At 48.7% G+C, this 15,964-nt stretch overlaps 1 protein-coding gene and 1 pseudogene across 1 annotated transcript; both read right to left on the reverse strand.

The window, feature by feature from the left end:
- Positions 1-3,829: 3,829 nt before the first annotated feature.
- ARL10 (ADP-ribosylation factor-like 10) lies at positions 3,830-12,408 on the reverse strand. The gene is made up of 4 exons (XM_006873475.1): positions 12,235-12,408; positions 11,227-11,428; positions 7,394-7,569; positions 3,830-4,003 (listed from the first exon to the last, which is right to left on the reverse strand). Exons 1-4 carry the CDS (start codon positions 12,406-12,408, stop codon positions 3,830-3,832), a joined length of 726 nt encoding a protein of 241 aa, XP_006873537.1.
- Positions 5,804-6,154, reverse strand: LOC102841671 (annotated as a pseudogene).
- Positions 12,409-15,964: the final 3,556 nt, after the last annotated feature.

The raw sequence follows: 15,964 nt of genomic DNA on the forward strand, positions 1-15,964 counted from the left end.
AGGGCCAGGGGACTGAGACTTGTCACAGGAACGTGTTTTGGCACCCTCCATAGCTGCCTCTCATTATACCCAGTACCTACTCAAAACCAAATGAAACCACATCAGAGTTTTTGGCATTTATTTTGTACCTCCAATGTTCAGGACACTCAGATTTATGTAGTTTGTCTTCAGCAGCTCTGTGGATGGTCTGAGGCAGCAAGGTCCCCTCATTTCCAGATCTTTGGTGGAAATCCACTTGTCCCTTTGTGAGACCCCCTCCTAGAGGCAGCAGCCCGAAAAGCTACAGGTGCCTCTTTCATGACTATTCGAAATGCCAGACAGCAAACTGTCAAAACACCTCAGGTTTGTGGTTGGGGCAGCTGCGTGAGGAATGTCAGGCTGGTTTTAGCAGCTGGTTTAAAATGCTGGCAACTCCTACCTAGGCATAAGAACAATGCTTTCCAAAGACACATGGAAATGCTTTGTGGAGAAGCTAGTGTTTTGCTGAGGCAGATGGCAGGAGTGGTCAGATTCTCTTCCGCACCTCTGTCCTTCCAGCTGAATGCTGCTGTGGCAGTGAAAGTCTAAAAAAACTACAATTCTGGGCACCAAGAGAAACCAGAGGTGGCATCTTGGGAAGGGTTGCCAATCCAACATGGACGTCGTAGCAGCCTTAGAAACCCAGACCATTCAAATGTCCAAACTATGGGTTGGGTTGGCTTCTCCATATGGATGGCAAAACAGGTCCGAGATGAGAAAATCAGAAACCATGATTTGCTTTAAATAATTTCAGAACCGAGACCCAGTGCCAGGGTTAATAATAGACACAAATTTAACAGGTAAGATGTCTATCCACTGACAGATCCAGAGCCTCACGATCACCTTCATTCAAGCCCAGGTGTTCTGGGCTCTGGAATTGGAAGTATTCAGGAATGACTGCGTCAGAGCACCAGCAGGCTACACAGTGAGTTCAGCTTCTTAAAGGCTTCTTTCCAACTTCTCCCAAGTCCAGTCCTGGTCAGCCATTCCTGCCCTGGCCTTGAGGAGTCCAGAGCAGATAGCATGGTTTGTGACTGCCTGGGTAATAAGCCAGGAACCCCACAAGAAAGTAGCCGTTAGCTACAGATGTGGTGTTGCAAACCACATGCAGAACACCTACATTCTGTCACAGGGAGGGGTGGAACTCAAGACTTTATTTTGCTCAGTGGCACTTGTTTTCCAATGGGTATTACTGAACCCGACCATTCAGAGGGATCTCTGAAAAAAGGAGTTCAACCATTTATTACTCTAGTTCCCCTCCCTGACTGGGGACTTTAAAAGTTATACTACATAATGCTAAGCCAAAACGATCTTCATTAGTGAAAAAGGTCCACCCAACCCCCTCACAATTACTGCTGTTCTACAAGCCCTGGAGAAAAAAGGTGTTAACAAAAATGTGAAAGTCTGATTTACAACTCCTATTTGCCCTTTGTTGCTGTTGTTAAGTGCCATCAACTTGGTTCCAACTCAGAGCACCCCTACATAGGATTTCCAAGGAGCGGGTGGTAGATTTGAACCACCAACCTGGTGCTTATCCTAAAATGCCACACCAAGAACTACTCATAGCAAATTCTTCATCATAGCCACCTTCACTTGAAGACTTTTAAATCACTGAAAAGACTTCAGAGCCTTTTCTTGCCCTAGCCCACTACTGTCCAGTTGATTCTGAGTCACAGGGATCCTACAGGACAGAGAAAAACTTAGGATTTCAGAGACGGTCAGTCCTAACAGAAACACACAGCTTCCTCTGTCTTTTGAGGAGTGGCTGGTGGGTTTGAACCACCAATCTTGCAGGTAGCAGTCCAATGCTTAACCCACGGCACCACCAGGGCACCTTTTTGCACTAACGGGTCTTGGTGTGGCACTGTGGGTTAATGCGCGGGACTGCAGAGTCTGTTTAAAAACTGCAAAGTTGGCAGTTCAAGCTCACCAGCTGCTCCTCGGAAACTCTATACAGGGTCACAATGGGTCGGAACCGACTTGACAGCACTTAACAACAACAATATGAACTGTTGTACGTGTTCCTTGAGAATGGCTCTCGTTTATAACCTGGGGGACCACCTGTAGTATCTTACCTTTCCCAATGACAACAAAACAAAACATGATAAGCAAAATTGCAAATGTCACACTTTTATAAAACCCACTCACTTTTCTAAATTATTGGATGGCTTCTGGTGCTCACTACCAGGTGCCTCTTCTTATGCTGGCTATTGCATGGAACTGAGGCCTATACTGGCTGAGCGGTAATAAACGGCAAATGAAATGAAGGCACATAATCTCCATTCTCAAGTCAAAAGTAAATGGAGTTTACTATGTTCTCTAAGAAAAAAAATTCCATTTGTGGCTCTTGATTACTCAGTGGTCCCTGACAAAATGGCTCCTTCTGCCTGAACTAAAGAGAAGTGTCAACATAACAGTCCTCAAACAGACTGATCTCTGAGGTATAGGAAGCTCATGGAATGTGCTACTGTCCAGCTCTGCTGTGGCTGGGGAAGAAACGGGTCCAGAAAGGCAGAGTGATGCTCTTGAGGCCGCCTGCGGCTTGCTCTGCTACATCCCGCCCAGAGGTTTTTCATTTCACCTGTATTCACATGACAGAAATGTCCTCTCCTACAGGCATCTAGTATTCATACAGAAAAGGTCTCCATCCCTTTGTAGCAGGCCAAGCGGTGGAGTTTAAGTTCACTGGGGATCAATGTGAAACCTCCTTTGTCATATAGCTCAAGCCTGGTCTCCTGATTCCAGCTATTTTTAAGTTTACCACAGCCATCATGTGGCGTTTTGAGAACAGCACCGAGGAACGGGAGCCTAGAACTTTGGCCTGTTCCTTTTAAAAATAAATAAATAAATAAATAAAATGTAGGTCTGAGGCCGACACCTAGCTCCCATACAGTCTTCTCCCAGGGAACGTGGGCTCCTCTGTTCCCCAGACTTAAGTAAACACGAGCATTAGCACAGTTAGTGCTTACTGCGGAGGTCAATAGCTTCTTATCTCCAGACTAGGAAAAATAGTTTTTCTGCCTGGTAGATGAGTGTCTCTTATTCTGTCGTCAAGAAAGGTTGGCAGGCCAGGCCCTGGCTCAGTGAGAAGCAGGGGGGTCTTCGGAAAGCTCCTTGCTAGGATGTCCAGGTTTGTTTTATTGTTGTTGTTGAGTGCCATTGACTATGACCCTGCATAGTGACTGAGGGGTTTGAATCACTGACCTTGTGATTTGCAGTCCAGTGCTTATCCTACAGCCTTAGTAATTCCTATCTCCAGGGATGGGAAGAGCATCTCCAAGACAGAAAAGACCATGGACGCTACCTCCCTTTCAAAATGATGGCCCTGGGCACAGAGAAACAAAGAGACAGCACAAAGTCATGGTAAACGAGGCAGAAGCAGGGCTGCACTCTACTGCAGGGCTGGGAGCCAGGGCTCACGAGTGATGCCCAGAACCTGCCCATATGCCACCAGCACGAGTGGCTCCTGGAGTGCTTCTAACACCTACATGGTCCTTCTACCCCCGAGACTGTCGCAAGGCAAGGACAGACCCATGAGCATCGTTCTGTCCAGGTAAGAGAGATGGTGTCTTCCCTGTGGAAGGTTGGGTCACCGATCCAGTCAGAGATGCGCAGGACATGATCCTCTCCTGCCCTCTGTCTTTCCTCCCACTCCCTGCCTCAGCTCCACAGGTACCTCCCCCAGGGAGGCTTCCACTAAGTTCTTGGTTCTGCCAAGCCCCTCCTGAGGGAAGAGAAGGGAAGTGTGCCACGTGGCTCCACCTCAGGTTCCTGGATCCTAGGGTGAGATGCTGAGCAGGGGGGCTCCAGTCTAGGAGAGAAGCTCCAGGAGCAGCTTCCAGATGTGCACGGTGCCAGGCTCGTTGGAGCCAGGCCCTGTGGGGGCAATGCTGGCTGCCAAGAGGAATACCTCATGTTGGCTGTCGATGGTCTGCAGGCCCAGCTCCCGCTGTAGCTCCACCACACTCATGGCCTCGCTCAGGTCCTGGGGAAACAGAGCAGCCAGTTGAAACAGGACAACCAGAGATTTCCTAGCCTGCTCCTATCCTTGGCATCCATTAAATAATTGTTCTTGAACTACCTAGGGAGCACTAGGGCCCAAGTCCCAGGAGCAGCTTCTGGAGCCCTTGGTCTAAATGCAATCCCCTCCCTTCATCTGACTCTCCTCTGTACTAAGCTCTTGCCATCCAACATCAGTCACTCAGGTAAGAAACTGATCACTTCCTGTATGTCATACACTGTGATGACAAAACTGATGACCCTTAGAGGTATCCCACCTCATCAGTGAAGAGATCTGACAGTAGGCTCATGTCCCAGACTAGGACCTATTTCCCTTAGAAGCTGACGAATGGACAAAAGGGGGCTACTATATAGCATGGGGACTCCTGGTGTGGCACTGTAGTTTGAACTGTTGGCAGTTCAAACCTATCAGCTGCTCCTCGGAAACCCTGTACGGGGTCACCATGAACCAGAATCGACTCAACGGCACTAAACAACAAAACCATATAGCATGGGGTTCGGTGTGGCATTGCAGGATAATGTGCTGGGCTGCAAGGTCAGTTTGAACCACAAGGTAGGTGGTGGTTAAAACCCACTAGCTGCTCCTTGGAAAACCTAGACAGGGTCGCTATGATTGGAACTGAACTCGATGGCACTTAACAACATATAACATGGCTGGTGACAATACATTTAATATTCTAACCCTGGCCTCAAAATAATTCATTGATCAATTCATATACTGCTTGTTAATGTTGTTGGGGGCTGTCAAGTCAGTGCCGATTCATAGCAACCCTCTGCACAACAGAACAAAACACTGTGCAGTCCTCCACCAACTCCACAATTGTTGCTACACTTGAGCCCATTGCTGCTGCCACTGTGCCAATCCATTTCATTGGGGGTCTTCCTCTTTTTTGCTGATTCTCTACTCATAGAATGCTAGGATCTTTCACATATGGTCCTCTGTTGGTTTAAAACTGCTTTAAGTTATATGAAGGGACTTCAGAAAGTGTGGAAACAAATCTATGATCTTCTTTTTTTGTGTGGGCCTGGGTGTCCTTGGTTTATTGATTTTCACATTATTCCTCCAGAAAATCTTCAAGAAGGAGGGGTCTCTAGCACGTCCCGAGCAGGCTGGCAGGACCACTGGAGCAAACACATTAAGGCACAGCCGGAGTCTCTGGGGGAAGGACTTTGCAGGTGTGGACGGCTAGGGCTGGTTGGAGGTCAGTGCATCCCACAGACCGAGAACTGGGGTTTAGGGGTACACCTCTCCAACAGAGATGAGGGGCTGTGCTGTTGGCCTGCTGTCCCAGCAAGACACAAACCATCAGCACCCTGGTGGGCCTGGAAGGGTTTAACCAGAGCAAATCATGTGGAGACCAGGGCTGGAGCAGCCAGCCAGGATGGCTTTGCTGGCACTGTCTGCCTACATAGCTTGGGGCGGGAGGACTTAGTAAGGGCCTTGGTGAGGGCCAGAGCCCTCTGCCACAAGAATGAGTCCAGACAGGCAGAGAGGGGAAGCCAGGCTGAGAACATCAGATGGGGGTGCAATGTCTTTCAAGACGCACTAAGCCCACAATGCTGGCCTTGAGAATCCGAGGCCAAGATGAGTCAGCCACTCAGCCTCTTGGTCCTATCCTGGCAAAGAGGAGTGTGGACCAATCAGGAAGCACCTGCTTGTGTCCTGATGTTCCAGCCCCAGCCCCATCCCATCACTCTCTCCCTGAATGTCGACGGGCTCCACTTCCTGCAAGGGGTGGCCATTTGAAGGGTGTGGGCTGTTCGCTTATTTCCCCTGGGTGGCAGAAGATTCTTGACCTTTAGGGATGAACTTCAGCGAGCTGTTAAATATTCAGAATCAGGACCATCCCCACTTGGGGCCGTCATTGAGGAACTCATGCACCAGCCTGTTGCCACAGGGACCACAGGACACCTTTACGGCGCCAGGCTGATTGTGCACTGGACGCTTGGCCACGCTGTCAGGGTAGATGGTCTCAGTGAACACCGACCAAGTGGATGAGTGGCTGAACTTTGAACAGCTGGAGAACAGCTCACAGCCACACTTGGCACACATACAGACACCCGGTTCAAAACGGTTCTGGAAAACCTTGCCTCCAAAGAAGCTGCAGAAAGACATGGCGTCGCTGACCCAGCAGTCTCTATGATCTTTTAATTCCATTTTTTCCACAAACTTTTTGAAGCCTCCTTGTAGTTTAAAATCAGGATGATGATGTAATTTATTGTCCTCACCAAGACTTCTGAGACTTGAAGATACCCTTAGTAGGGATAGCAGAAGAACAGCATAAACAGGCTTGTCCAGGGCTGACTGGACATATGGTCCATTTATAAATGATCATCCAGTCTTTCCCAACAGGCAGGGGAAACCTACAGTCAAAGACATAGAGCCTCTCTCTAAGCAGGTTGGTCCCAGGAGCTCTGTACTGTGGTCATATTGCAGGTGCTGAGAATGCCACCCAAGGTCTATGATCCTGAGACTGTGGGGCCCAGGGTAGCTCCCTGGTCTGGGAGAGGCACAGGGTAGAGGTTAAGATCAAGAACTTTGAGATGATCCAAGCTGAAGTTCTGGCTTTGCCACAAACTTTCTGTAACTTTAGGTACTTCTCCAGGTCTCAGTATTTGCAAAGCGGGCTAACAGCAGGGTCTACCATGGGCTTCCTATAGGTCTCAGGTGAACTCATGATTGTCTAGTGCTTAGCAAAGTACCTGACACACTGTAAGCATGCAAGAAATGTTAGTTGGTTATTATGATTTAATCCTTTCTATTTCTTACCACTTCTCATCGCTGGCTCTCTGATCTATATCCAGAAGTCACAAGAGCACAACAGAGTGGAAAAGACACAAGTTTTTAAGTTAGACATCTGCATTCCACCACTTTCAAGCTATACAACCTTGGGAGATTACAAAACTTTTCTGATCTTCAGATTTCCCATCTGTAAAATGGGAAGAGTGTCGCATGCCTTGTAGGATCAACAGAAACATAATATGTCATTCAACACCACACTGCTACTGCTGCTGTATGTTGGCAAGTGGGTATCATAGTGACCCTGTATGAACCCCCAACCCTCTAGTTAGTTGTTGAGTGCTTAACGGTTTGTGATACCCAAGGATTTGCCTGACTGGCACCTAGTAGGTGCTTATTAATTACTGCTTTTCATCTCTCTAGGTTGGCAGATGATAGAAAAGCAGAGAGGAAGGAAGACAGAGTTCAGGGATGAGGCCAGAGGAGGGGGGACATTATCTCTGCCAGGCTCATGAGGTCATAGGTCTGCATCTAAATCCCTGAGTGCACCCTGCCCTGCCCAGGCATCTGCAGTGGAGGCCCAGTCGGCCTGAGTCAGCCTCCCAGAGGCCTCACCTGCTTGTTGGCCACCACGACGACAGGCAGGTCAGGATCCTTGTCCAGCAGCTTGTGAAGTTCTTGCCGGGCCCACTGCAGACGCAGCCGGTCAGCCGAATCCACTATGAACACCAGCACATCCACCTCATTCACAAACTCCTTCCAGTAGAAGCGCAAGTTTTGGCTGCCACCGACTACGGAGAGGCCAAGGGCTAGGTCAGAGCCACCCTTGGCCCTGGTTTACAATACACAGTCCCTGCCCCAGTCCACTTCTTGCTTCCTGAGGCTCTACAGGCCAGGGGCAAACAAAAAACTACAGCTCCAGCACCAAGCTGACCTGTGTTCAGACCTGCCTGCAGGTTTCTCCTAGGATAAGTCACTGCCTTGAAGCCCTAGTCTCCTCCTCAGTGAACTCACCTGACAGACTGCAATACACTTGTCATACGTAGTATTGATACATAGTAGTGTAGTGGGTTATGAGCTGGGCCGCTAAACGCAAGGTCAGCAGTTCAAGTCTGCAGGAGAAAGATGAGGCTTTCTGCTCCAATAAAGATTTACAACCTTGGAAACCCTATACAGGGTCGCTATGAGTCAGAACCAAATCCATAGCACATAACCACCACCACCAGGTACTAAATAAATGGTACTGCCTTCTCCGGGCTATCTTCCCTCCTTTCAATTCCTAACTTCCTACTGGGTCAGTGATGGCTAGGAGTCTCAATGCCTAGAAAGCAGGATCCCTCCAGTCCCCACCCCCTGATCTCCATTGTGCCTAGCCATCCACCATCATTCTCCCATTAGGCTTGGGTATCCCATTCTCTTTCCTTGGAAATGCCATGCTCAGGTGTGGCCCACATAGTGCCTTAGCCGGTTTCTCCAGCTCAGTCCTCATTGGTCACTCTGTATCATCATGTTTCTAGCTAAACTCTTGGAGAGTTGGAGCCGTTTACCTCTGGATCCCCCCACAGCCCTTAGCACAATGACTGGCACACAGCAAGCACTCAACAAGTACTGACTGAGTGCTTACTAGGTGCCAAGCACTGACCTGGGTGCTGAGATGCAGAGGTGAGTAGGGGCCCTACTCTCACGGCACCCCTTCCCTGATTGGGGTGGACCTGGCAGTGACACACAAACCCCTTTCAGAAAGGAAGGAAATAGAATAGAAAGAGTGAAGCTTTGGATTGGGTGGTCTGGGAAGGTCTCCCCAAGGAAGTGGCAGGTAAGCTGTGTCCAGGAAAATGAGAAGGAGCCAGACACTGTAAGAGCATGACAGTAAAGCTGTAGCTTCTTAAAATAAACCTTTTTTTTTCTTTACAAACCACTGTTCGTTAAAACCATTTTTCTTCCTTTGCAAATAAAAGACCTTGGAGCCGCAGCTTGCCAGAATAACTCTCTTTGTTCAAGCAAAAAGCCATCAGTAGGAGTCCTGGTGTGGTGTTGTGTAGAAGAAGCACTGGACTGCTAACTGCAAAGTTGGTGGTTCAAACTCACCAGTTGCTCCTCGGAAGCCCCATACAGGGTTGCTAGGAGTTGGAACCGAATGGATGGCACAAAACACCAGTAACCCTTTGTAGATAAGCTAATAGCAAACTCTCATTCCCAGGACTATTATGTAAATGAAGGGAAGACCACTTAAACGAACAAAAGTGGTGCCTATTAGAGACAACATATCTAGAGTGATCAGCGTAACCTGAAATAAACAGAACAAAGAAGTTCCTGAAATACCTTAGCCCCTATGGCCCAAATCCCTATAAAATTCCTTTCCCCTCTCCCCTTGGGGTAGCAGTCTTTAGAGGACTCAAAGTCCCTCTGCCTCCTACATACTGTTGTTGTTAAGTACCGTGGAGTCGGTTCCGATTCATAGCAACCCTGTATAGCATTTCTAAGGAGTGATTGGTGGGTTCAAACCACTGACATTGTGATTAGTAGTCCAGTGCTTATCCCACAGCACCACAACAGACACACGCTAAACTAATGGTTACTGTTTCATAGTAACTGATTTCTCTGTGGTACAGGCAGAGGGGGGAGTAAGCTGTGGAGAAGGGGATTCGGTCAATAAGGCTAACTGGGCAGTATTACAGTTAGCTAAGGAGGTTGTGGGTTTTAAGAATGATATGATCAGACACGAGTTCCTGAACGATTCCTTCTGGAAGCCAGAAGAACAGTGAGGACACTGTTGACATATTGAAGGGAGATGACAGTGATGGCTTGGACCTGGGAGGCAGTGGTGGAAGTAGGGAGAAGCAGACAGACTCAGTCTACTGGAGCAGAAAGCTGATTGAACTAGTATTAAATTGGACATTGGGAATAGAGGTGGGAGCATCATCAATGAGTTGTTGAATTCATTTGTTCAATCATCAATTATCCACAAAGGGACCACAGTGAAGTGACCATTGATGGAGGACCAGGGATGCCTCAAGACTTGATGGAAATATCTGGGTTTAAAGCTGGCTAAGTGATCTGTTAAATTTATACTGTTACCTGTTAGGGCCTCAGGTAACAAACTGAAACAGTAATCCTCTACTCCCAGAGTTGGAGAGTAGAGTCCTGGTGTGGCGCTATGGGTTAATGTGCTAGACTGCAAAGTCAGTCTGAACTGCAAGGTCGGTGGTTCAAGCTCACCAGCCGCTCCTAGGAAACCCTATATAGGGTTGCTATGGGTCAGAACTGACTCAATGGCACTTAACAACAACAGAGTTGGAGAGTAGTTAGTGTCTGTCAGACTGAGAGAGCCTCAAGTACAGAGGCCCCTTGACCTGTCTGTGTCCCTAGCACAGAGAGGGTACCAGGGAAACTTGCTGAAAGGCCCAGAATCCCAGGCAACTATCAGTATTTGCTCCAACCAGGGAGGAAAGCAGTGGCCACAGCCAGACCAGAAGAAAGTACCTGAGACCAGAGGAACAGACCCACTCACTCAGGCCATGAGCCAGGCCCTCAGAGCCAGGTCCACTGCATGTTGTTGTTAAGTGCCGTTGAGTCGGTTCTGACCCATAGCGACCCTGTATAGGGTTTCCAAGGAGTGACTGGTGAGCCTGAACCACCAACCTTGCAGTTCAAACGGCTTTGCAGTCTGGCGCATTAACCCACAGTGCCACACCAAAATTAAACCCAGCCTGTCTTTACAGGTCTGAAGCCTCTGGAGTACAGGAAGCCCACCTGTCCCTGGGCAGAAGGAACTAAACATTCAAAACCCCTCCATACCCTTGGCCAAGAAGCGCTAGGACTAAGGGTAGGGGGCTGTTCAGACCCTCCCTGATTACGCACAAGCCCACACAAGTACCTGTGCCTGGGTCCTAGGGGACCTGACACTGTAGGTGTCACTGCCTTAATCAGCTGGCATGTGTCAAATACTGCAGCATGAGGAGGCATGGGGTTCAGCAAAGAAGCCCCTAACTTGACCAGGAATGGTGGTGGTTAAGTTCTGCTTCATAGCAACCCTGTATATGGTTTACAAGGTTAAAAATCTGTAAGTCTCATCTTTCTCCCACGGATTGGTTGGTGTGCTCAAACTGCTGTCTTTGTGGTTAGCAGTCCAATGATTACCCTACAGAACCGTGATTTTTGAAGCCCCCACTTGTCGTTTTATGTGGTTGGTGGTTGTGAGGATTTCATTGCCTGTCAAGTGTTTGACTCAAGGTTTCAGCAGGGATTGGGAATGGCCACCAAGCTCGAGAGGCAGGATCATGCCAAGGACCTTAGTATACGTAAATGCACAGCACTTGGACCCTATGCTATACACAGGGTTTCTCACTCAGGAGTCAGTCCTGCTTAGATCTACATTTTAGAGTCATCCCAAGGCAGAAAGCCCAGGTCTAGGACCAGCATGAGGGAAGGGGTGGGAATCTGCTTACTCTCTAGCAGGTCCACCTCGAAGTCCTTGGTGGGCAGTCGCACGGAGTTGAAGCCCCAGGTGGGGACGTGGCTGTCCAGCGGCGGCTTTCCTGACAGCACGCGCAGGAATGTGCTCTTCCCAGAGCCGTCCAACCCCAGCACCAGCACCTCGCGCTGCTCCAGCTCCTCCAAGACCGGCTCCTCGTCCTCCTCGTCCTCGGGCTGCAGGGCAGAGGTCAGGCTGCGACAGGCAACCTCCCGCTGGCCTTTCCCAAAGGAAGACTGAAGGTACCTAAGTGCACCCAGCTTGCCCTCCACCCATTAAGGGGCACACCTGGTGGTGTGAAATGATCACTGCCTTTGGAGTCTTGAATTTCAAACTCCATCCACTCTTTCAGTTTTCCCCAGTGACCCAGGGCAAATTCCTTCCCTTCCCACAGCTTCAGCTTCCTCAAGACAGCCTAGGATCGTTGGGACTCGCAACTCAGCCGCGATCTCCAGAAGCAGGTGGGGATACCTCTCAGCATCCACTGGGCCGAATGGCTGCGTGCACTGCGCAGGCGCCTGGCGGCCCAGCTCACAGCGACCTGAAGACCCCGGGCTGGCAGGACATCCAGAGCTCCGCGGCATCTCACGGCCGGGCAGACACATGCAAACACGCTCACTCACTTCATGGTACCCAGACTTAACGACTACCCGCCCGCCCATCCCGAGCCTGTGACCTCGGGCAGCAAAGCTAGGTTTTGGTTTCTGATGAGAAATCCATTATCATTCTACCCCCACCCCAATCAATGGCACTGGGTTTAGTTTGGGTTTATGGACAAGCATTTACTGGCTGACTTCAATATTTTTCTGTGTCTTTAGCATTTAGAAGCTTCACTATGATAAGTCTTGGCATGAATTTCTTTGGAAGTTTCCAAACCGGGCGCCCCCGCCTTCGCCAGGACAGGGCCACCCACCTCGGCCCTGTGCGGAAGCGCAGACCCCGGCCCACCTGCCCCTTCAACGACCCCCAGCCCCGTACTCACGTCCCACTCGGGAAGGCAAGGTGGCTCCACGCCCCACCAGGCCTCGCTCCCGTCCCAGCGCCGCTCCGGGCCGCGGCCGAAGTAGGCCTTCCAGAGGATAAAGAGCACCGAGCCAAGCACGGCCGCGGCGCCACCCAGCGCCAGAACCAGGGGCCCCAGCGGCCGCGGCGCCATGGGGCCAGGCGAAGGGGGTCGACAGCGCAGGCCAAGCCCGCCAGCGGAAGATGGCCCCGCTGCGACAGCCGCGGCCTCGCCCACCTGCCCACCCCCAACACCCACACTACAAGCCCCACAATGCACCACCACTATTTGAACTGGCCACCCGAGAGTTGGAGGGAGCCGGCGGGCTTTCTGGTCCCCACCCACCTGCTCCATTTGCAAGGTGCTGTGTGGGTTGCCAAGGCTGTGTCTGGGACGATGATATCATATTGCCTAACATTTATTTGCTGAGCACTTGTTGTGCTCCAACGGGCTATATAACATTACCTCAAAGAAGTAACTTGGTAAGTGCCTTCCAGTCGGTTCTGACTCATGTTATTGTTGTTACGTGCCGTCAAGCTGATTCCGACCCATAGCGACCTTGTATAAGTTTTCCAAGGAGAGACTGGTGAGCTTTAACCACCGACCTTGCGGTTCAAACCAACTTTGCAGCCCAACGCATTAACCCACAGCGCCACACAAGGGCTCCAAAGAAGTAACCGAGACCCAAGGGTTAAGTAGTTGTGCAAGGTTCCAAGTGATCTGCTTCCAGGGCATCCCTCCAACCTGGAACGAGGTTCCTTCAGTCACAAGGCGGCTATAGGGCAACAGGTTATAAAGTAGTGGAGTGGCAAAACCAGAACTGGAACCTGGGTCCTTGACTCCTAACCACCCTTGACTGCTTCTCAGACCCCAGAGGTTCGGCTATCTTAGGGACCTGGGCACACTGATTAAGCTGGCAGGGACCAGAGTCAGTTTTGATATGACCATCTTGCACTTGATGCCCCAAATGATTGGCAAGATTTCTAGGTATAGCCCAAGGGAAGGAGGAGAATCTGCCTAAGGCATAGTAGTTGAGTTTCTTCAGCCCTGCAGAGGATGACTCTTTGGATTGGGTGTAGGGTGACAAAGCCATTTTGATTCTCCATATCTCGGTTCATAGAACAGGAGTAATCAACCCAGGCAACGGAGTCCTGGTGTGTCGCAGCAGAATAATGTACTGGACTGTAAGGTCAGTTTGAGCTGGAAAGTCAGTGATTCAAATACACCAGCCACTCCTCTGAAACCATAGACAGGGTTGCTATGAGTTCTAACTGACTTGACAACACTTAATAATAACAACAACCCAGGTCAACCTTTAGGTACTTTGGGACTTGAGCTCTCTGATAGCATAGTGGATACCTTAAGGTCAGCGTTTCGAAACTACCAGCTGTTCCGCGGGAGAAAGATGAGGCTTTCTGCTCCTGTAAAGACTTACAGCCTCGGAAACCCTGTACAGGGCTGCTAGGGATCAGAACCGACTCCACAGCACATAACCACCACCACTTTGGGACTTGAGCACCTTTAAGTTAAGCAAAAGTTTAGTAAGCAGCTTAGCAGAGATGGTTTTGCCTTAGGCATTGGGCTCTTTTAGACAATTATCTGTATTCAGTTTCAGGAGCAGAAACCTCAGGGTATGACTGGAAAATGTACAGCATGTCCTTAAAGACTGTTTCTCCAAATGTATGGACCCCTGCTTGGGTTCTGATGCTATCTTCTTCAAATTAACAGGACAATAACCTATTTTTCTACTGTCCATATTTTAGAGCACCATCCCAGGGATAAGTTTGAATTGACACTGCTGGATTCACATCATATCTGCTATAATCTGCTATAATATATATATATATATATTCAGTTACCATTAAATTTTGGTGTTTCTCTGAGCATTTAAGGAGTTCTGGTAGCATAGTGGTTACAAGTCAGGTTGCTAATCTCAAGGTCAGCAGTTCGAAACTACCAGCTGTTCCACAGGAGAAAGATGAGGTTTTCTGCTCCTTGTAAAGATTTAGGGCCTCAGAAACCCTATACAGGGTCGCTGTAAGTTGGAACTGACTCTACCACAAATAACCACCATCTAAGCATTTTGGCTTTTGACAGGACTGAATGGATAAAGGAATAGCCTAAGACCCCAGCCACAGCATATCACTCCTCTCTGGACTCCACCTTAAGTGCTGTGTTCCTCTGTATCCCTAGTCTCTGTCCCAACTGCTACACTCAAGATGCAGTCTCCTTTTCTCCCATCTTAACTTTCTACTCACATATAATTTTTCTTCTGGTATTGATTCTTTTTAAAAGTTTTTATTATGAATTGATTGAAAGTTACAGGGCAGATCATCAGTTTTACATTCAATAAATCATATACTTTGTTTCATTACAATGATTATAATCTCCTCCATGTACCATCAGTTAATAGTATTTCTCTCGATTCATTTTAGTTGTGTTTTTCTTTTTTTTTTTAAACACTCAGGCATATGTGACAATTTACACCACCAAAGGGCACATTCTGCAAGTCTGCCTCCTGGCGTCCAGCTCTCAGTCCCTCTCTTTTCATGAATCTGGAGTCCTCAGCTGCTCCCTCTCTCCATGCCCCCATCTCGGCCTCCATCTCTGGTGTCGCTGCTTCTCTGGATAAGGTCCTGCACTCTGCTTGTGCTCTTCTCACTTGATGGTCCTAGGGTCCTCTGTTTCTGGACTGTAAGATTAACTACTCCCCTGTTTTTGTTACAAAACTTCTACCTTTACAATTGTGATAGTTGCAATTAGTCATGATAACAATTACTCATTATTGAATCATAAGACTCTTATCCCCATCTCTTTTCACCAGACCCATCTAGACAAGATGAAAACTATTCAGTGGGGATTCTATCTTCCCCCACACGCTCTTACACTAAACTCTCTCTTGAAACCTTTTAAGCCAGTCACTTAGAGCCTTTATCACTCCCTCATTTTAGGTATCCAATGTCTAAGTTGCCTGTCCCTATCTACCCTGAATACAGAGGGGATAGCACTGATACTTGATATGAAGACTCCTTCCCTCTCTATTGGTATTTTGAGCTACTACCTCCATGAGTATGGAGTCCTGATGTGGCGCTGTGGGCTAATGCGTCAGACTGCGGTCATTTGAACTATAAGCTCAGTGGTTCAAGCTCACCAGCTGCTCCTTGGAAACCCTATACAGGGACGCTATGGGTCGGAATTGACTCAACGGCACTTAACAACAACAACAAACCTTCATGAGTATAGGTCAAGTTCATCAAATTGTAGCAATTTATCCTCATTTCCTTTATCAAAAAATGTTCTTTTTTTTTTTTCTTCTTTATCTTCCTCTAGTTGAGTTCTGATTATCAAGGCATCGAAGATCGAGGCTAGGTCAAATGGATACTATCTACAAGTCTGGGTGTGTGTCTCCCCTCACTTCATATTGAATAGGAAAAGGTAGAAACATTAACTGCTTCTTCCCTGCTTAAGAGACAAGCTAGAATGCTAATCAAGTTACTGAATGTGACCAATCTTCCCCACCCAGGAGACAAGCTAGAATGTTAATCAGGTTACCGAATGTGACCAATCCCCCTGGCTTCCCTCCTGTCCTCAAACAGGTCAGCACCCTAGCCCCTACTCAACTCTGATCCCATAAAACCCGTATTGCCCTCCATTCAGCGCTCAGAATCTGGGAAAGCTATCTCCTCTGAGCCAGCTGGCTTAATAAAAT

The sequence above is a fragment of the Chrysochloris asiatica genome, unplaced genomic scaffold (genome assembly GCF_000296735.1).
Source record: "Chrysochloris asiatica unplaced genomic scaffold, ChrAsi1.0 scaffold00242, whole genome shotgun sequence".
NCBI classification, from domain to species: domain Eukaryota; kingdom Metazoa; phylum Chordata; class Mammalia; order Afrosoricida; family Chrysochloridae; genus Chrysochloris; species Chrysochloris asiatica.